Source organism: Dipodomys spectabilis, unplaced genomic scaffold (assembly GCF_019054845.1).
Source record: "Dipodomys spectabilis isolate Male_0828 unplaced genomic scaffold, ASM1905484v1 ptg000019l, whole genome shotgun sequence".
NCBI classification, from domain to species: domain Eukaryota; kingdom Metazoa; phylum Chordata; class Mammalia; order Rodentia; family Heteromyidae; genus Dipodomys; species Dipodomys spectabilis.
The window spans coordinates 11,258,829-11,281,836 of record NW_024870696.1 but is presented as its reverse complement, the minus strand read 5'-3'; the positions used below and the strand labels follow the sequence as shown (position 1 = coordinate 11,281,836).

At 37.8% G+C, this 23,008-nt stretch overlaps 2 protein-coding genes across 2 annotated transcripts; both read right to left on the bottom strand.

Moving 5' to 3' along the window:
• Window positions 1-6,543: 6,543 nt before the first annotated feature.
• On the bottom strand, window positions 6,544-7,506 carry LOC122103820 (olfactory receptor 2C3-like). Its single transcript, XM_042674482.1, has one exon. It carries the CDS (start codon window positions 7,504-7,506, stop codon window positions 6,544-6,546), a length of 963 nt encoding a protein of 320 aa, XP_042530416.1.
• A 10,565-nt stretch (window positions 7,507-18,071) lies between these two features.
• On the bottom strand, window positions 18,072-19,028 carry LOC122103939 (olfactory receptor 2C3-like). The gene has a single exon (XM_042674623.1). It carries the CDS (start codon window positions 19,026-19,028, stop codon window positions 18,072-18,074), a length of 957 nt encoding a protein of 318 aa, XP_042530557.1.
• Between the last annotated feature and the right edge of the window lie 3,980 nt (window positions 19,029-23,008).

The following is a 23,008-nucleotide window of genomic DNA, read 5'->3' as shown; positions in this document are numbered from 1 at the left end:
AAAACTTTGACATGTGACTCTATGTCAAGTATTGTGCAGTTACAACGAAGAAAATGACATGGTGATAGTTAATGGAAATGTTCTGAGTCCATATTTTATCTGAGTTAATCATACAGTCACACATTGTACCCCACAGTATAGGCAATAGGCTAGAATGCCAAAGACCACAAAAGAGGATGTAAGATCATTTAACTGGTTCAGGGTTGACTAGCCTTAATTGGAATTGCCAGAAAATTGATAATCTCCCACAGATATCACTTACCAGTGGTGAGGTGGCAGCATCCTCATCTCCCTTCAAACAGGATGGAAATGCTGAAAGTCAGTACTTTACTAAGGATTGGTAACATTTATTAGTTTGGTGTATGTAGCACTAGAAAAACGGGTCAGCTAATGTAATTTAAAAACTTCAAATATTGAAAACCTTCAAGTTAGTGGCAGCAGATCTGCTAGAGTAGTGGGTTTAGTACATGTCTAATGATGCATTCTTAAGTCATTCTAAGTTGGAATTTGTTTGAATCAGAAATAACATTCACTTTTTGTTAAAAATTAATAGTCAAACAAGTGAGGATGGGATGTGTGTAGTTGTACACGTGTGTAGTCCTAGATCCTTGAGAGACAGAGACAAGAGGATCACTGTGTATAGACTGTATAAGCAGTGAATCAAAAACAACTAAAAATTGAGTTGTAGTTCTACTGGTAGAACACTTGGCTAGCAAGTGGGAGTCTTCCGTTCAATACTCAGTACCATCCTCCCAAAATAAATATCACAGCTCATGCCATTCAGGGTAGAAATGTAGGCTGACCCACAAAGAACAGAGTATTAAATGCAAGGCCTTTATAGCCATAAGTAATCCCTTTTATTCTCTGGAGCACTCAGGAGGAGACAGGATGGTAGCATATATCAGGGGAGTAAAAGTGGAGGGGAGGAAACTTGGGATTTCTTTCCCTGCTGGATAATTACCATGTTGTTGTAATGTACTCACAGGATTTCTTTCTTTATGAATAGAAGATTATTTTATATTACTGTTTCTAGAGCATGAGAATTAAATCTCTTTCAGCAAAGATTTATTGTGTAGTGATGGAGGTAGTCTGACATACTGGCTCATTATACTACTTTTGACACGCAGTTCTATAGACTTTTTCAGTCTAATCATTCTCTGGGTGGTGTACATTTCAATGATGACCTAATATTTTCTTAATTGGGTATGATTATTTTTATTATGGTAAAGTACACATTATACATGAATTTATTATTGGTATACATTTTGGTGATATTCATACATTTTTTTGGTAGGTCCTGGGGCTTGAACTCAGGGTCTGAGCCTTGTCCCTGAGCTTTTATGCTCAAGGCTAGTTCTCTATTACTTTGAGCCATAGCTCTATATCTGGCCTTTGGTGATTAATTGGAGATTAAATTCTTATGAACTTTCCTGCCTGAGTTGGCTTTGAAAGGTGATCCACATATTTCAGCCTTCTGACTAGATAGAATTATAGTCTTCAGCCTCTGATGCCTGGCCAGCCTCACATTTAATATGCATTTGCTTACCCTTCCTCCTTCCATTCATATTGACCTTCCTCCATTGCTCATCCACCTGATATAACCTCATATTTCTAGCTTTAAATTTACAGCAAAAGGTAAGTGACAGTTTTTTTTAGGTCTGGTTGTGGGGCTTGAAATCTGGGCCTGGGCGCTGTCCCTCAGCTCTTCAGCTCAAGGCTAGTGCTCTACCCCTGGAGCCACAGCACCACTTCTGGCTTTTTTCCTTTTGCTTATGTGGTGCTGAGGAATTGAACCCAGGGCCTCATGCATGCGAGGCCAGAGCTCTACCACTGAGCCACCTTCCCAACCCAGGTGACAGTTTTGATTTTGCTAAAAAATAAATGTTTCTGTAAAGAAATTTAAATTAACATGTTGAGTTCAACGCAATATTCCCATATTCCATCAGTGAAGAAATCAACCTACCCTTTCTTTACCCCATCCTCAAATCTTTATCTTACTTTTAGGATGATTTCTCATAGCTTTTACATATGAGAATGGACAAATAGTACTTGTCTTGTATCTGGCTATTTCACTAACATAATGATCTCTAGTTCCATTCATTTGGCAGCTGACCAATATTTTATTGTGTGTATATACCCCAATTTCTTTATCCATTCATCTGGTGATAGGCACCTAGGCTGATTTCATATAGCTACTGTAAATAGTGTAGCAATAAACATAGATATGCAGGTATTTGTGTCATATGTTGATTTTATATGTAGATATACCCAGAAGTGGGTCATTTGGTAGATCTACTTTTTTAGCTTTTGAAGAACTCCATACTGTTCCCCAGGATGGCTACATGAATTTACCTTCCCACCAAGAGCAAGAGCATATTCATTCCTTTTACTCTAGTCCTTACCAGCACTTGTTTACATTTTTTTTTTACAATATAATGGTGAGTCTTAGTTTATTTCCTATTTGTTTAAAATTTATATTAAAGCAGAGCAAGAATCTTTGATTATATTATAAAAATAAATAAAACATTTAATGATCTCCAGTAACTATTTAGTGTTTATGATTGTTGCTCATTTTATCTATCAACTTGGATAGAGCATGGCACCCAGATATTTGGTCCACTGCAGACTTGATGCCACTCTGAAGCTTACTTTTTGAATGAAGTTGCTATTTAAATTAGCAGACTCTGTATAAAGCAAATTGTTTCCTCTAAGGGGTAAAGTAGGTTGTTCTAATATTTTTCTTCTTTCACTTTCGTTTTTCTTTTCTCTTCCTAATATTTTATTTCTTTCACTTTCTTTTTCCTTTTCTTTTCTTCCCTTTCTCTTTCCCTCTCCCTCTCCCTCTTGCATTCTCTCCCTCTGAGAGATTCTGGATATGTAGCCCTGCTTGACCTGAAATTCATAATTTTCTGCCTCATTCTCCTCATTCTCCTGTGTGCTGGGATTAAAGATATGCACAACTACACCTGGATAATATTATTATATTATAAAAAGTATTTTGAAAGAATGTGCTCATACTTTTTAAATCTCCTAATGTGAATAATGAAACATATGGGATCTGAGTATAACTAAAGATGTAAAAGAAACAGGTAGAAAAATCCTTTTGTTAAATTATCTTCTGATAAACTATTGTTTTTACTTTATTGTTATTTTAATATATTTTAATATAATTAATTGATGAACAAATCCGTTTTTGTGCTTTGGTTTCAGGATGATGTAGAAATCTGTGTAGTCCAAGCTGTCCTCAAATTAATTATCTTCCTAACTCAGCCTCTCTGGAATTGGGATTGCAATTGTATGCCACTTTGCCTGGCTGTTTTCAAAATTTTTAATGATGTTATTTTTTTCACAGTAAACCTATTCATGTACAAATTATGGCTTTCCATTGTTTTACATACCTTCAGAGTCTTTTCCCCACTAGAAATGAAGGAGGTGTTTTAAAGAGTCACTAGATGTAAACTCAGTGGTTATCAGCCCTGAAATGTAATTTGCAAGGTGGTCTAAACCTCCCAATATTACGTACTGTTTTGGTGTTAATTTATAAGCAAGCTGTAAGATGAAAAGTGATACTTAGGAGAATGTATAATTCTGAATAGTGAGGGGATTTTTTTTTGGAGGCAGGATTTGGAGAATAAAAGTTTACTAAGTAAAGCTGGGCACCAGTGGCCTATGCTTGTGATTCTAGCTACTCAGAAGTCTTACATCTGAGGTAGTAAGTTTGAAGCCAGCCTGGGAAGAAAAGTTTGTGAGACTCTTAGGTCCATTTTTTCAACTGAAAAGATGAAAGTGGACCTATGGCTCAAATGGTAGAGCATTAGGCTTGAACAAAAAAGCTCAGGTACATTGCAGACACAGGCACACACAGTTACATGCACACACACATAATTAATACCTGTTCAAATATTACTGCAATCACATAATTTTTTGTTTGCTCATACTTCATTAAACATCAGAATTCTAAACCTTTTACTGACTAATATTATCAACTTTATAATACTGTTTCAAGCTTTAAGTCAATCAAGCCAGTAGCATCTCTGAAAGAATGAGTTTTCTATCTCAGGCCAGTATTGTATGATCATTTAAAAACCTATAGAAACAGATTTAGTGTATAATGATGCATGTTTTCTTGGATATAAAAAAGTACATCAATTTAATAGTGACTGAGTAAAAATATTCTCATGCATCCTGGAAACAGGTCTAGAATTGACTATGAAACTGTAATATAGCTCACTCTTTGTAGCTAGATCAGTAAAATATAGCACTTTATTGGTAAATCATTAATTTCCTGAAAATTCAACCCAAAAGAATAGTATTCTTTAGATTCCTTATCTTGAAGGAGGAGGATAACTCTTAGTCATAACACTTCTATTACCAAAAATATGGGACTCTTCACACTAGCAACAAAATTCTCCAACTCTTTGGAATCCTACCATTCAATTCATTTCTAACCTTGGCTACTTGGATATAGGGTTGTATTCTATGAGCGTAAGGGTCATCACACCAAACCATTTTTAAGTTGGACAGTAATTTCAAGTCCCAGGTTACCCCTGCTTCTCTGGCTATTAAACAGGATCTGTCAAGTTAGGTGGTGTTCTTAGAACTCAGGAAGACAATTGACTTTATTATGGAGGGTGTTAAAAAGAGTACAAATGGATAACCAGATGAAGAAAGGCACAGGGGTCTGGAAGACCCCTTGAACACAAGACCTTTGGTCTCTATGAAGTCTGGGATACACCATAACCCTGGCACTTGAAGTGTGATACAATCAGAAAAACTGTAAACTCCATTATTTGGGAGTTCTGATGGAGGTTCCATTATATAAACATGCTTGATTGCAGGATAGAATTTGGTGACTCTCTTCTATCAGGAAGTCTGGAGGTGGGACTGAAAGGTCCTATCTTCTAATCTATGACTAGTTTCCCTGGGGACAAGTCCCATTCAGAAGCTAGCTAAGAGGACCACCTGTGTCATGTTATCAGCCTAAGCTCCTGTGGTTGAAAAGGGCTCATTGTGACTCAGAAAAAACTTTCCAGTCTTGGAAAAAATTGTATTAAATGAAGTAAGCCAGAGCCAAAGAAATAGGTTACGTAGTTTCCCTCATTTGTGGTAACTAGAATGTGCTTAAAATCCTCAAGTAAACACACCGAATGATTAGAAAATACACAGAGACACACTGGGACATGATAAATTATATAGAAGTCTAGACATTCACCCTGAGGCCAAAGGAGTATATGCCTAGGAGTGGTTGACAAAGGTTCAATAACTATGTACATCTGACCATATAAAATGAACTGTGGAAAAGGAAAGGAGATAGTTTTTAGTTGACATTGTTGCTGTTTTTTTTTCTTTTCCTTTTATTGTTAGTTTGTATTGGGAAGGGGAAAAGAGGAACAGAAAAGGTAGAACAAGGATTAATAAATACAACAATGGTGCTCACCACATACTATGTGGGAAATGCTCTGTTCATCTTATGAGTGAGGAGGGAGAGAAAATTTGGGAGAAAACAAGGGAAAGGGAGACATGATTTAAAAACAATTGTACTCATTACCTGATCCACATAACTGTAACCCTTCTGTATGTCAACTCTACAATAACAATAAAAACAAAATTTAACTAGTTTGTAAGACTTGATCTTTTTAATTCTACCAATATTTACTTCACTATGTTATTAAAAATACTAAGGAAAATGAAAGATTCTTCATACAATTAAGCACCCTCAGTGACTAGTATTTACATAAACAGCTAACAAGATAATGTAACAATTAACATAGATATGTGTAGTATATAGATATGACAAACACGGAGATATATATTGTACATATATATATATAACAATTCATATTAAAAACTGTGTAACAAAGCTTTATAGTTAATGAAAAGTTAAACCAAAATATCTTCTCTTTCCTCTGTTCTGAAATTAGGGCATGGACATACTTGTTTTAGATTTCCACTTACCAGTGCTCAAGTGATATTGTAGTGACATTTTACCTAATCAGACCTCCAAATAAATCATCTATCCTACTAGAAGTGGCTAAGGAAGTCTGGGAAATGGTGATTCCTGCCTGTAATCTTAGCTACTCAGGAGGTTGAAATCTGAGGATCATGGTTTGAAGCCAGCCTGGGCAGAAAGTCGTGACAGTCTTATATCTCCAATTAAACAGCAGAAAACCAGAAGTGGTGCTGTGGTAGAGCTCTAGTCCCATGACTGATAAAAAAAATGGAAAAGAAAAAGAATTGAAGGCAGAAGTATAAGCAGTTATTTCTATACCCAAGTTCATAGTAGTAGTATTTACAATAAAAATATGGAAGTGGACAGATGCCCTGTAATCCTAGCTACTTAGGAGGCTGAGATCTGAGGAATTGTGTTGGAAGCCATTGTGGGTAGGAAAGTCTTCCAGACTCTTCTTTCCAACTAATCACCCAAACCAGGAAGTGAAGCTACCAGTGGTGGAGCAGGAACCTTTAGCAGAAAAGCTCAGGGACAGTATCCAGGGCCCAAGTTCAAACCCCATGACCAACAAAATTAAAAAGTGGCTAAGGTCTTTAGAGTTGTTCCTGTTTCTTCGCAAGACCACAGCAGTTGTCTGACACAACGTGCCAAAGGGCATTCTTCACATCCTTGTTCCTCAGGGTGTAAATCAGTGGGTTCAGCATCGGGGTGACTACAGTATAGAAAAGAGCTATGAACTTGCCCTGCTCATGAGAGTTGCTCTTGGCTGGCTGGAGGTACATGAAGATGATGCTCCCATAGAACAAGGATACTACTGCCATGTGGGAAGAGCAGGTGTTGAACGCCTTTCTTCGTCCTTCTCTGGACTTGATCTTCAACACAGCCTGAGCAATATGTCCATATGAGACCAGGATGAGACCCAGTGGCAAGACAACAAAGATAAAGCTGGCCACGTACATCTCCACCTCATTGAGGCTGGTGTCCACACAAGCCAGTTGCATAATGAGGGGCATCTCACAAATGAAGTGGTCGATGCGATTGTTCCCACACAGTGGTAAAAGCATGGTGAGTGTGGAGCCCACCATGCTGGTGGTGAGACCCCCTAGCCATGAGGCCAAGGCCAGGCCAATGCACAGCTGTGGGTGCATAATGACAGTGTAGTGGAGAGGCCTGCAGATGGCCGCATAGCGGTCATAGGACATGACAGCCAGGAGGACACACTCAGTGGCTCCCAGCCAGTGGGACACATAGAACTGGACCACACAGCCTCCATAGCTTATGGTTTTCTGGGGTCCCCAGAGGTTGACTAGGAGTTGTGGCACAATGCTGGTGGTGAAGCTAATGTCCAGGAAGGAGAGGTTGGCAAGGAAGAAGTACATGGGTGTGTGGAGACGTACATCCTTCCAGGAGACCAGAATGATGGTGCCATTGCCCAGGATAGCTACCGTGTAAAAGCAGGAGACCAATCCAAAGAGGACAGGTTCCAGTGAGGGCTGTGCAGAGAAGCCCAGGAGCACAAACTCTTGCGGAGAACTTTCATTGGTCATTTCCATCATCATACGTTGGGAGGGATGTGTGGATGTGAGGGGAGGTGCACTGGAGGTGAAACTTGACGTTATTGCCTCCATAATTATGTAGCTAGGAAAAATAAGTTGGATGCCCAAGTCTCTTGCAAAGATGACCAGCTTGGAATGAGTGTTAAAGGGCTGGGGAATTTGGGTAACCTGGGGGAGAGTGGACATTTATGTATTATTTTTAGCACTGACTTTTAAAATATTAAAATGGCACCATCAGGACTCAGATGACAAATTTAATATTTACTTATTTAGATAGATTGTGTAAGTGTTATAATTGGGTCCTGTCAAATCATACAATCATCAGCAGACTTTCACATTGTTATTAAATGTAATGTGCTCCATATATCCACATTTTCATGGCTTCTCTGCCCTGTCATTTTGCCACCTTTATTTCCTAAACTTTGAGCTCTAGTCTAATTTGTCTCTGTGCTTCCCTTTTGCTGCTTTCTTAGCATTCTCAAAAAATGAGTTGTGAGTTTACATGAAGACCTCATAGATCATATAGCTGTGCACGTCTAATACTTGTGCTCTCCTGGCTTACAGATGTTGTTCCCCTCTTATGTGTAGGGATTGTTCCCAAAGAGCCAAACGTTCACTTTCTCACTTGCTCGGGTCATTTAACAATTATTTTAACCCAAGCACTTCTTCATCATAATATAGAAACCCTTCCTGGCTCCTATTTGTATCTTCCCTGGGCCGTGTTCATTCACAATACTTCCTACTTCACTACAACGATATCACTTTCTTTATAGTGTATGTTAATTTATTGTGACATTTTTAATATGTGCATCTTATATTAGTGTTGTATTTTGTTGTTGCCTCTCACACTTCACTAGGTTTAGTTCTTTGGAATGAGATTTTTGTATGTATTCTCTTTTGCTTTTGGCTGCCCTCTCTGATAATATATGCTATGTAATCTGTTTAATGAATGTGCAATCATGAATGCTTTGTGAAATAGGTTGTAAGAATATCATGTGGCTGGAAGCAATAAGAGGGCAGAGGTGAAGGACATCCAGTGTAAACACATAATCCTGTTGAAAGGACAGTCATCTGGAAACTGCCAGAGTCTTGCAGAGCCTCTCTGATTTTATGTACAAATGGACCATCCTCTGCTCTTGTGCAATGGTGGACTTTCATTTACACTCATATACAGATGGACTGCCCTTTACTCTTATGCACAGATGGAATGAAAGAATCTATGATAATGTGGAATCTGAAGATCATATAGTGCTTTTGTTTTTTTGTGTTGTGAACAGTAAAGGCCTCATACATCCTTAGGCAAATGTTTTGCAACTAAACCACACACCTAGCTCAGAAGATCAATCCTATAGTCACAACTGAATAATGTGTTTCTGTAAAACTCAATGTCTCTTCTTTGCAAAATCATTAATTTATCCTATCATGTACTTTACAATGAAAAATCAATTTATTACAAGTATAATCATAATATATTATAATTATACAATATAATATAATTATATTATAAGTTATCCAATTTATTATATTATAATTATTAAAATTATCCAATTTATTATAATCATATTATAATTATTAAAATTATCCAATTTGTTATAATTATCCAGAGATGATATGAACTTTTCTTTCAGCTCTCTTAAAGACCTAAACAGTGAAATTTACCTCTTTCTGTAACTAGAAATTGATCAAACAAAATAAGCAGGAATATTATGTACATTTACAATACTTAAAATTTGTTATATATGGCATAAGTGGAACCTAAAAAGGATGGTATCAAACAAATCATAGGGCAGAATAATGGCGATTAGAAGCAGACAGAGTAGAATACAGGGAGGGTCACTGATCAATGAACAAATCCAGTGATAAGTTTCGGTATTCAATGGCATGGTGGGCGAGTATCATATAATAACAATAGTTCATCAAAATTATTGGAAGAGAGGTGTCTGAAGGTATTCTCCATAAAGCAATGTACATATGCTCATTATCCTGACTTGGTCTTGATCGTGAATCAATACATGATATTATCTCCTAAACATTTACTATAAAATTTGTGGAGGTCTTCCATTCTGAATTTGAAGTGGGCTTAGAGAACTTTTAATTATTTGTCAAAATTAAAAGAGGAAAGCTATATTAACATGGATCTTATTGCTTCAAAAAGCTGAGAAAATGGTGTGATTTCCACCTGGCAGGCCAGGCTAGCAGAGACTCTCCCAGGGAAAGAGCATCTAGGGAATGGCTCCTGTGCTGACAACGGGAAAGGCGACAGAATCCATCAGAACAAAGGAAGCTTCATAATACAGTTGTGGGACAAAAAGAAATGAATCTGGGTCCTTATCTGTAAATGAGTCATGCCAATGTGACTGTCTCATACCTAGTCACCACAGGTGACTAAGTGGCTACACTTAGTCACTGTCGTCTGTGGGTGGGTGTGCTAGCCATAGAGATAGGAACTAGGTTGACTCATAGCAAAATGGGAAGAAAATATGCAACGATTGGCCAGGAGGTCAGTCATGTAATAGTGGGTTAGTGTTTTTGAGAAAAAACCAGACCATTCAGACCTATTTCTAGAATTGTCCAGTGGCATATCCAAAGCTCTAGAGCTGCATCTTGAGATGTGCTAATTGTGACTACATCCCTAATGAAGGAAAAGGATTTCTCATCCACAAAGATTCACCAACACAGTCACAATAAAACTTTGACATGTGAACCTATTCCAAATATTGTGTGACTACCACAGAGAAAAATGACATGATGACACTTAATGAAAAAATATGAGCTCATACTTTATCTGAGCTCCTTATGTCATCACATACTGTACCCTACCATGTAAGAAATTGCTAAAATGCCAAAGACCACAGGATCATTTAACCAGATCAGTGTTCATTAATTGGAATTTCCAGAAAATCTGTAATCTCTAAATTTGGAAAACTAGACAAACAATCCTAAAATGTCACTTACCAGTGGTGAGGTAGCATCATCTCCCTTCAAGCAGGATGGAAATACTTTAAGACAGTCAGTATTTTACTTCAGTGATTGGTAACATTTATTGATTTGGTGTATGTAGTATTTAAAAACAGATCACCTAAGTGACTTAAAAACTGTACAAATATTGAAAACCTTCATGTTAGTGGCAACAAACCTGCTGTACTAGTTAGCTTAGTGCATGTCTAATGATGCATCCTTAAGTCATTCTAAGTCAGAATGTATTTGAATCATTATTTTTCCTTAGAAAATTAGTAGTTCGAGGAGAGAGAATGGGATGTGTGTGGTGGTTCATGTGTAATCCCAGCTACTCAAGAGAGATAGCCTGTACAGTTAGGGAGCAAATTAAAGGCAAAAAGATTGAGTTATAGTTCTACTGTTAGAGCACTTGCCTAGCAAGTGAGAGGCCTTGTATTCAATCCCTAGTACCACCCCATGGCCAACAAAAATAGGATAGCTCATGGCAATTCCAGAATAGAAATACAGACTGACCCACAAAGAACAAAGTGTTACAAAAATGCCTTTATAGTCATTAGTAATCTATTTTATTCTCTGGAGCACTCAGGAGGGGACAGGATGGTGGTGTATATCAGGGGAGTAAAAGTGGAAAGGAAGAAGCTTGGGATTTCTTTTCCCTGCTGGATAATTAGCAAGTATTTGTACTGTACTCACAGTTTCTTTTTATGAATAGAAGGTTATTTTAGATTTCTATACTGTCAAACACTTTGTAAGGCATGAGAATTAAATCTCTTTCAGCAAGGATTTATTGTACAGTGATGAAGCTAGTCTGGAATATTGGCGCATTATTCTAATTTTGGTATTCAGTGCTGTGGACTCTATTTAATCCAATTATTCTATCAATGGTGTACCCTTCAGTAATGGGCTAACATTTTTTTAATGGATAAGTTGTTTGTCATAAAACACACAGAACATATAAATTTATCACTGATATACACTTCAGTGAGAAACATATACATTTGTTAACAGGATATGATTATTTTTCTCTGGTAAAATACAGGCAACACATAACATTGTAACCATTTTAAAGTGTTTAGTCTGTGAAGCAAACTACATTTACAATATTATACAACCCTCATTTACTTCCTAGCTCCAAAAGGCTTGCAGCCCTTTATGGGTATAAAATATCTATACCTTTGAGACTTCATTTCCTGTTTTTCAAGTCTCCCAGGTCTGGCACACACTCATTTGTTTTCTGTTACTATAAATTTTCCTAATTTATATCTTATACAATGAAATAATACAATATTAGATTTTTGTGTTTTTTCTTTATGGTTTCAAGGTTCATATATGTTATAGCCTGTGTCAATATTTATTCTTTTTTACAGCTGAGATAATCCATTCTCTGACATTATAGTCAGTGTTTAAAGTTGTAGGGCAGAATGAAGATAGAAATTACAAATTAATTTTATTATTATTTTATTTTTCTATTTATCTCTTTAAAATTAATGAATGCATAGTTTCAATACAATACAGCAATTTAAGAGCACAATGAATCTTGATCAATGTCATTTTTCCCATTGTTCTCCATCTCTCCTAACCCCACTCAACCCCTCGAGTTACCTAGTTCCATTTTCATATGCGTATATTGAATATTTTCACTCTTTCTCTATATAATCTAGAACCACTTGTCTGTCTTTGGATTTCCTAGTCTGAGGGTTTAATCAACAAGAGGGACATCAGTAAGGGGCTCACAAGTTGGCCTTACACAACCTGTAGTCTAGAACCAGTACTCTTGAAAACAAGGTGTAATCTAAATAATTGTATGTTCAAATGATTTTATTATATCATCAAAATAACTGGTATTATATATTTTGCAACTGGATGTGAGTTATAAGGACAAAATGTTAGTAATTTTTCAATGCTAGAGACCAAATCCAGCATGCTAAGAAGTGCTCTGTCACTGAATTATATCCTTAGTCTTCAAAGTTACTATTGAGTATGTATTAAAACCATTTGTTATTGGCATGTTACTGTGTATTAACTAGTGAAACTAAAGCAAGAAAATGAAAGAGTTGGTACTAAAAGTATTTGAATAATAAGAAATATAGTCACTTAAGAAAAGAAAAAGCTGGGCACTAGTGGCTCATGCCTGTAATCCTAGCTACACAGGAGGCTGAGATCTGAGGATCACGGTTCAAAGCCAGCCTGGGCAGGAAAAGTCTGTGAGACTCTTGTCTCTAATAAACCACTCAGAAAACCAGAAGTGGCACTATGGCTCAAGTGGTAAAGCACTAGCCTTGAGCTGAAGAGCTGAGGGACAGCACCTAGGCCCAGAGTTCAAGCCCCATGACTGATAGAGAAAAAAAGAAAAGAAAATCAAAGACAAAAATTAGGATTGCTTCCAAAATATGTATTAGTTGATCTTCCTATTTATAAGAAGGCAAACATTTGCCTCCCAGCTAGTGCCAGTAGCTCATGCCTGTAATCCTAACTACTAAAAAGTTATTTCCAATTAACCACCACAAAAAGCCCGAAATGGACCTGGGTCTCAAGGGTAGGGCAATAGCCTTGAGCAAAAAAGCTCAGGGATAGTGCATAGGTCCTGATTCAAGCCCCAGGTTTGTCACAGCACAACAAAACAAGACAAAATCATATTCTTTACCTAATATGAATTATTGGGAATAACTAAGCAATTACTCTAGGTTTATCTCTAATGTTAGTAGAATGTAAATACTAGAACATTTTTGTTTTGTCCTTACATTAAAAATGATTGTAAAGGTGATGTATAGAGATGTTACAGTTACATAGGTAAGGTCATGAACACATTTCTTTATGAACAGTGTTATCCCCCTCCCTCATTTTCACCCATTCTGCCCCCTCCCCCAACTTCCTTCCCCCAAAGTTGCAAAGTTCATTTCCAATATAGTATCTGGTTAGTGTCACTGTTGCATTGGTTCTCACTTTTCCATATCATTTCTGTGATTCCCTTCCCTTCCCCAAATCAGATAAACTTATATATTAAGACAATGTGTACAGAAATCAAGCACACTAACAACAGGAAATAAACCAAAGGAACAAATAAAAAAAGAAAGAAGAAGTAACTTCAAACAGTACACAAAAGAAGAAAAATAAATCTCTTGTTTTCATTTCTTGCAGTTTCTTTTGATAGGCATCATTTTATGCACATAGCTATTGAGCTATTGTGATCTTCTGTGAAGAATAGCCTAGACATATTCTAGCAATTACAAATGAAGGAAACCATGCAACCTGTGTTTCTCTGGGTCCAGTTTGCTTCACTTAATATATATACTTTCAAATCTTTCCATTCCATTACAGTGGGTTGTCATTCTTTCTGATGGAAGCATAAAATTCTATTGTATATATAGCACATTTTTAAAATCCATTTATCTACTGAGGGGCATCTGGGTTGATTCCCAGTAAATTATACTGCAATGAACATGGTTGTGCTAGTAGCTTTAGTGTAGCCTTGATTGTGGTCATTGGGAAAATTCCCAGGAATGGGATTGCTGGGTCATAGGGGAGCTCTATGCTTAGTCTTTTGAGGAATCTCCACACTGCTTTCAAGAATGTTTGAACAAATTTTCATTCCTACCGACAGTATAGTAATGTTCCCTTTGGGCCACATCCCTAACAGCATCAGTTATTATTAGATTTCTTATACTGACCACTGTAACTGTGCTGATCTGTAATCTCAATGTTGTTTTGATTCACATGTCTATTATGGCCAGAGATGTTGAATAGTTCTTACTGTGTCTATTGGCCATTCTTACCTCTTCTTCAGAGAAATCCCTTTTCAAGTCTTTAGCCTACTTATCAGTGGAGCTGTTGCTTCTTTGAGGATTTGTTTTGGGGGCAGGGTTTAATTGTTTGAGCTCTATTTTTCAGATATGAGGTCCTTGTCTGATATATAGCTAGTAAAGATCTTCTGGATAAAACAAATTATACTCTCTAAGGGGGTAAAGTGGAACTGTCTCTACTAATAAGTTGAAAACCTTACAGCTTGCTCTCTCTCTTCCTTTCCTCCCTCCCTCCCTCCCTCCCTCCCTCCCTCCCTCCCTCCCTCCCTCCCTCCCTCCCTTCCTTCCTTCCTTCCTTCCTTCCTTCCTTCCTTCCTTCCTTCCTTCTTTCCTTCCTTGCTTTTCTTTCTCTTTTTAGTTTCTTTCTTTGTCTTACTTCCTCTCTTCCTTCTGCCTTCCCTCCCTCCCTCTCTCCCTTCCAATTTCCTTCTTTATCTTCCTTCTTTCATTTTTACCTCCCCCTTCTTTTCTTGTTTATTTCTTTTCTTTCTCGCTCTATTTTTCTTTTTTAATTAAGCTTTTTATTGTGAAAATATTGTACAAAAGTGTTACAGTTACATGAGCAAGGCCCCATTTGTTAGGAAATGGAAAGACTTGGAAAAAATTGTATTAAGTGAAGTAAGCCAGGCCCAAAGAAACATAGGTCCCATGGTTTCCCTTATTTGCAATAACTAGTATATGTCTAAGACAAGCAGAAATGGTCAGATAAGTTGATCTTAAGAGAAATGAACCCCAAGATAAGAACTCAATTGTTTTTTCTTTCTAGCTATTGTTTCTAACATATTTATAAGATATTTCTTTGTTGCTTTGTATGTCCCTCCCCCACGGTAATGAGTACATTTCTTATCCAGCATTGTTGCCTCCTCCTTTGTTTTTCCCTTACCATCCCTTCCCTCCCACCTCCTCAGCTACACCCCCATTCCCCACCCCCAGCCCCTCCTAAATTGTAAAGTTCATTTTTGACATAGTGTCTCCCTCTCTTTTTCTCCCTCCCCAGTAGATCAGAATTTTCTTATCTTTGAGTGACTAATGTCATCAATTTTATAATACTGTTTCAAGCTTTAAGTACCAACCCAGTAGAACTCTGAAAACTTGAGTTATCTGTGTCAGGACAGATTTGTGCAACTTTCCTCCCCATTTTCTGTGTGTGTGTGTGTGTGTGTGTGTGTGTGTGTGTGTGTGTGTGTGTGTGTGTGTCTGCCCTAGGGCTTGAATTCAGGACCTTGGTGCTGTCTTTGCTCAAGGCTAGCACTCCACTTCTAGCTCCATTTCTGGCTTTTTTGTGGTTCACTGGTGATAACAGTCATACAAACTTTTCTGCCTGAGCTTGTTTCCAACCATGATCCTTGGATCTCAGCCTTGTGAGTAGCTAGGATTACTGGCATGAGCCACTGGCACCAGGGGCAATCTATAGAAGTTGAATTTTTTGCAACTTACAGAAGTAGATTTCATTTAATAATGATGAATGTTGGATATAAAAATTTTAAAAAGTCAGTATAATAGTGAGTGAGTAAAAATATTCTCATGCATCTTGGAAACACATTCAGAAGCCACTATGAAAATGTGTGCAATAGTTCTCATTGTAGATAGATCAGTAAAATATAGCATTTTATTGGTAAAAAACATCCATTTACTAACTATGCAACTCAAAACACTGTTTTTGGAGAACAGTATTTTTCAGGTTCCTCATTTTGAAGGAACAAGTCTACTAGGAACAAGTCCTAATACTTCTAACATTAAAAATATGGGGTGCTTCTACTATTCAATACAAGTCTAAAATTAGCTACTTGGATTTAGGGTTGAATTCTATGGGCATAAGAATCATCATACAAAACTGTTTTTAATCTAGACAGTAATTTCAAGTCCCATGTTTCTCTGGATATTATTCAGTATCCCTGTCACATGCGTGGTATTTTTAGAATGTCTCATAGAACTCAAGAAAACACTTGATTTACATTTAATCATTAATTAAAAATTATAAAGAGTATGAATAAGTGGCCAGATGAAGAAGCACACAAGACTAAGTCTAGAAAACCCCTTGAACAATGGATCTTTGCTCTCTGTGGCACTTCAAGTGCAATACTACTGGCACTTGAAGTGTTAAACAACCAGAAACACTCTAAGCTCCATCATCTGGGGTTCGGTTAGAGGTTCCCTTACATAGGCATACTTTATTTCATTATTAATATTTGGTGACTAGATTCAACTCCTGGCTTCTCACTGTTCTTTTAGGAAGTATGGAGGTGGTATTGAAAGGTGCAATCTTCTAATTTATGACTAGCCCGCAGGGACAAGCCTCTTGAGGAAGATATCTAAGGATACCAGCTGCGTCATGTTATCAGCCTAAACTCCTGTGGTTGAAAGGGGCTTGCTGTAAATTAGAAAAGGCTTTCAAAAATGTTTTGGGAATTTTGTGTGGGAAGTGGATGTAAAACAGAGGAAAGATATGTGTCTTAGTAAACCACAGGAATTATAGGTAAGATTGTGAACACATGTGCACATAGATAGATCAAGTTTAGCCATTCAGTCTAAAATACATAACTGATCTGTAAGAACCTGATCTTTATAAGGCTATCTATATCTACTTTACTGAGTTATAGATATGGGGAAGATGAAGGCATTCCATACAATTGGGCATCCTCCTTGCCAGGCACCAGTTCTGGTTTTTGAGTGGTTAATTGGAGTTGAGTGCCATGGGGATTGTCTGAGTTGGCTTCGAACAATAATCCTCAGACCTCAGCCTTCTGAGTAGCTACGATTACAGGTGTGAGACACCAGCACCCAGCTTATTTTTCAGTATCTCTCTGTACTTTTACAAAGGGGTTGCCATTTAACAAAGCAGTTTATAAGCAATTTATGGCAATTCATCTTGATCAATGTCACCCATTTCAACATTCTCACCCATTGCTCCCCTTTCCATACTTTCTCCTCATTCCTCTTAAGTTTGTAGGATATGCATTAAATTCTTGACTGTATTCTTCCCCTCTTCTCCTCTTCATTTGTTTACCTTTTATCCCTTAACACCAATTAACTCCTTTTGAGTGCCTACTCATTTCCTGTTATTTTATTTTCCTGAACTTTGGCTTTCTAAGGAATTACACTATTTGATTTCTCCTTTCAATCTGCCATATTTCAGTTAATTCATTTGTAATACTTACATACAACCCAACATATTTATCTATGAGTTTATAAACTAAATCTTGCTCCCACATAGAAGGGAAAACATGCATTGTTTGTCTCTCAGGGCCTGACTGACTTCACTTAACATAGTTCTTTCCAGTTCTTTCAATTCCTTCACAAATAGTACAGTATTATTTTTTCTATTAGACAAGTAAAATTCCTATCTATCTATCTATCTATCTATTTATCTATCTACCTACCTACCCACCTATCTATCTATGTATCTATCACATTTTCTTCATTGGTCCATTGAGGGGCATCTGGGCTATTTCCACACCTTGGCTATTGTGGATAATGTTGCAGTAAACATGGTTGAGCTGGAAGTACAAGACATTTTTTATAAACAATTCATGAAATAATGTATCAATTAATGTGTAATATACAGATAATACACAGAAATACGGATATAACTATATAAACATGAGATAATATTGAGCTTCTATAACATCTCATATTAAAACCTTGTAGTTAAAAATGATAATTAATGAAAAATTAAACCAAAATATTTTCTCTTTCCTTTGATGTGAACATAGGACATGGACATACTTGGTTTATATTTCACTTACCTTTCCCCTATATTGAACTTCCAAATCAATTATCCATCCTTCTGAGAAATAGAGAGCACTTCTAGATTTCTTTCTCCACAAAGCCACAGCAGTTCTCTGATACAATGTGCCAAAGGGCATTCTTCACATCCTTGTTCCTCAGAGTGTAAATCAGTGGGTTCAACATCGGGGTGACTACAGTGTAGAAGAGAGCTATAAACTTGCCCTGTTTATGAGAGTTGCTCTTGGCTGGCTGGAGGTACATGAAGATGATGCTCCCATAGAACAAGGACACCACTGCCACGTGGGAAGAGCAGGTGTTGAAAGCCTTTCTTCGTCCTTCTCTGGACTTGATCTTCAACACAGCCTGAGCAATATGTCCATATGAGACCAGGATGAGACCCAGTGGCAAGACAACAAAGATAAAGCTGGCCACGTACATCTCCACCTCATTGAGGCTGGTGTCCACACAAGCCAGTTGCATAATGAGGGGCATCTCACAAATGAAGTGGTCGATGCGATTGTTCCCACACAGTGGTAAAAGCATGGTGAGTGTGGAGCCCACCATGCTGGCAGTGAGACCCCCTAGCCATGAGGCCAAGGCCAGGCCAATGCACAGCTGTGGGTGCATAATGACAGTGTAGTAGAGAGGCCTGCAGATGGCTGCATAGCGGTCATAGGACATGACAGCCAGGAGGACACACTCAGTGGCTCCCAACCAGTGGGACACATAGAACTGGACCACACAGCCTCCATAGCTTATGGTTTTCTGGGGTCCCCAGAGGTTGACTAGGAGTTGTGGCACAATGCTGGTGGTGAAGCTAATGTCCAGGAAGGAGAGGTTGGCAAGGAAGAAGTACATGGGTGTGTGGAGACGCACATCCTTCCAGGAGACCAGAATGATGGTGCCATTGCCCAGGATAGCTACCGTGTAAAAGCAGGAGACCAATCCAAAGAGGACAGGTTCCAGTGAGGGCTGTGCAGAGAAGCCCAGGAGCACAAACTCTTGCGGAGAACTTCCATTGGTCATTTCCATCATCATATGTTGGGAGGGATGTGTGGAGTGAAAAGGCACTGCGAGGGGAGGTGCACTGGAAATGAAGCATGCACTGATTACCTCCGTAATTATGTAGCCAGGAAAAATACATTGTATGCCCAAGGCTCTTGAAATGATGGCCATTTTGGAATGAGTGTTAAAGGGATTCGAAACATGTGTAACCTGTAAGAAAACGTACATTTTTGTATCATGTTTAGCACTGATTTTTTTATATTAAAATGACAATATCGATCTGGATTCACACTATAAATTTAATATTTATATATTCGGATAAGCTGTCTACGTATTAAATTTATGTCCTGTCAAATCATACATTTTCAGCAGATTTTTGCATTGTTATGAAATGTAATGTATGAAATATATCTGGATTTTCATTGATTCTCTACCCTGTCATTTTGTCATCCTGTATTCCATGAGCATTGAACAATAGTCTAACTTTTCTCTGTGCTTCCTCTGCTGCTTTCTAAGCATTCTGAAGTATCAGTTGTCACATGAAGACAGTGTATAATCTTATTGCTCTGTTGCTGCAACACTTGTACTTCCTGGGCACAAGAATTGTAGATGTTGATGCGCTCATATGTATAGATGTTTTTCCAAAGTGCCATATATGCTCTTTTTCACTTTCTCAGGTCATTTTTCAATTCCTTTTCTAAACCAGGTGGTTTACCCCCATCAATAATGACAAAAACCTTCTGGGCTCTCTTCTCTATCTTCTGAGGCCCATGTTCATTCACAGTATTCTCATTCTCACAACAAATGTCACTTTTAGTTAGCATATGTTAGTTGTACAAAATAATATGCTCTGTGTGTGTGTGTGTGTGTGTGTGTATTGGTCCTCAGGCTTGAACTCAGAGCTGGCTGGTGTCACTGATATTTTTTTTTGGTCAAAACTAGAGGTCTACTACTTGAGCCACATCTCTACTACCAACATTTCTTGTAGTTAATTGAAGGTAAGGGTCTCACAGTTTTTTTCTGTCCTGACTGGCTTTAAACTATGATCCTCAGATCTCACCTTCTTAGTAGTTAGGATTATAAGCTACCAGTACCTGGCCTAAACAATATGCTTTGTGGATGTTTCTATACATTCATATTACATTAGTCTTTATTTTATTGTTACCTGTCTTACTTCAATGAATTATGAATTATTTGGAGTTACAACTTTCTCTGTATTTTGTTTGCTCCTGGGTTCCCAGTGCCTGTCAGATACCTAGAAGCTATGTAATAAATATTATGAATGAGCCATGATGAGTGTATTGTGAAATATGTTGTAAGAAAGATAGGAGACCACAATAAAGACAGGCTGGAGCAATATAAGGGCAGATGTGAAGGATATCCAGAAGTAGAGCGTAGTCCTCTTATGATTACATCTGGAAATTAGCAGAGTCATGCAGGGGTATGTAACTTCCCTCTGGTCTTGTACGCAGATGGATGATCCTTTGCTCTTATATACTGGATGACTTCCATATGAATTTAGCAAATAGACTGCCCTCTGCTCTTGTAAACAGGTTGCCTGCAATATACTTTTTTGGTTGCAGGTTTGGGCTTGAACTGAGGACTAGATATTCTTCCTGAGCTTTTTTGGGGTCAAGACTAGCACTTTAACACTTGGGTAACAGCTCTGCTTTAAACCTTTTGCTGTTTAATTGGAGATAAGAGTCTCAAAGGCTTTCCTACCCAGGCTGGCTTAGGACCACAATCTTCAAATCTCAGCATCCTGAGTAGCTAGCGTTACATGCATCAACCATCAGAACCAGACATACTATATACTAAAATATACAGGATGACTTCCCTCTGTTGTTATATACAAGTGGACAGCCATCTACTCTTATACCCAGATGGTTTTCCCTCTGTTAGTATACAGATGGAACAACACAGCACAGGTAGACCACTGTCTTTTTATGCACAGGTGTTATGCTCTCTGCTCTTATCTAAAGCTGGAGCAGTGTCTCTTCTTACAAGGATGGAATAGAATTTACTATGCCTAAGGAAGGATAATGTGTGAAGCCAGAGGATCCTACAGTGTTTTTTGTTTCATGGTTGAAGATGGGACCCAGAGCCTCAGACATTCTAAGGCCAGTGGTCTACCAATAAACTGTACCTTCAGCCCAGATGATCAATCCTGCAGTGGAAACTAGAGAGTTCAGATGGCTTCAGATGATCCTAAAAACCTCAGGTGCCCTTATTTGTAAAACATTAATTTATCCTAGCTTGGATTTTTTTTATTGTGAAAATACGGTACATGGGCAAGGAATGAGTACATTTCTTATCAAGCATTGTTGCCTCCTCCTTTGTATCCCCTTCTCATCCCTTCCCGTCTCCTCCCCCCCCCCCAACGCACCTCCCCACCAAAGTTGTAAAGTTCGTTTTTTGACATAACGTGTTGTACATCTCATTGTTGCAATGAGTCCACCTGTATCCCTATTTAAACAATTTGTTTTTCCCCTTTCCCTACACAAATTATACCAACACCAAATACAATGAAAATAGGGGTTATACTGTGGGGGAGGGACATACAAAGCAACAAAGAAATCATCTTATAAATATAAAAACAATCAATTTCTGATAATTAGATTTCATCCTGGTCAGAGAAACACAAGTTATACACAACTTTCAGTTTTCTCAAAGGCCTAGGCAATGAAACTTACCTCTCCATGTCACTAAATATTCTAGAAGTTGAACAAACAAAAATAAACATGTAATTCACAGTGTTTTAAAATCCATTACATGTGTTGTAAGTGGAACCTAAGAAAGATAATCTCAAACAAATCACTGTGTGGAATAATGGCTACCAGAGGCAGGGAGGGTGGCGTGCAGGGAGAGATGTCATCAGTGACAATGTTACGTTGTGGTTTTTTGTGTCATGATGGGTAAACATAACAATAGTTCATCAAAATTATTAAAAGTGATTAATCTGAAAGTACTGCCCATAAAGCAATGAAGGAAGTTTAAGGTGATGGATATTCTAATGACCCTGATTTGAAAAACTTCACGTGGTACCTCACAAATATTGACTATAAAATATATGGAGGTTTTCTGTTTTGCATCAGCTATGGGCTCAAAGAATTCTAAGTTTTTGACAAAATTACAACATGAAAGCTATATCAATATACACCTGACTACTCCAGAATGCTGGGAGAATCATGAGGTTTGCATATGGGGGGCCAGAGGATCACTGGCTTCCTGGGAGAATGTTTGGAGAAAGATTATGGCCTGACAATTGGGAGGCAGCTGAGATCATCAGAATAGAGGCAACTTCATAATGAGGATGTGGGAGAAGGAAAGGTGGGAGAAGGAATTGGAACTTATCTGCAACAGAGTCATGACATAGTTAAGAGACTCTTCTATACATAGTCAGCAGAGATGAATAGAAGGCTAAGTGACATCACAGTCACATGTGAATGTATGTGCTCTGCATAGAGATAGGGACTAGGTTGACTCATAACTGGTAATGCCCAGAAAATGTGTAAATGTTGCCTAGAGATGAGAATCATGAAGCTGAAATCACTAATGAGGGGAGTCAATAATTGAATAAAATCCTTGAGAAAAAAAGAGACCGTTTTGATTATCTGACCTATTTCTAGACTTGTTCAGTGGCATACCCAAAGCTCTAGAGGTTCTTAGTACATTGGGGCTATCCCTAAGATATACTGACTTTTTACTACATCCCTAATGAATGAAGAGGTTTTCTCATTCACAAAGATTCATCAATAGGGTCACAACAACTCTTGTGTTAGACATGAAACCCTATCCCAAGTATTGTGCGATTACACAGAGAAAAATGACATGATGACAGTTAATGGAAATATTAGGAGCCCATATTTTACCTTACTTAACCATACAGTCACACGTTGTAGGTGAAAGTCTAAAATGCTGAAGACCACAGGAAAGGATATAAGATCATTTAGCTGGTTTGGTGTTGATTATCCTCAATTGGAATTGCTAGAAAATCTATGATCTCCAAA

Coding starts and splice junctions, on each gene's coding strand:
- LOC122103939 (XM_042674623.1), bottom strand. CDS start 19,028: ATGATGGAAATGACCAATGGAAGTTCTCCGCAAGAGTTTGTGCTCCTG.
- LOC122103820 (XM_042674482.1), bottom strand. CDS start 7,506: ATGATGGAAATGACCAATGAAAGTTCTCCGCAAGAGTTTGTGCTCCTG.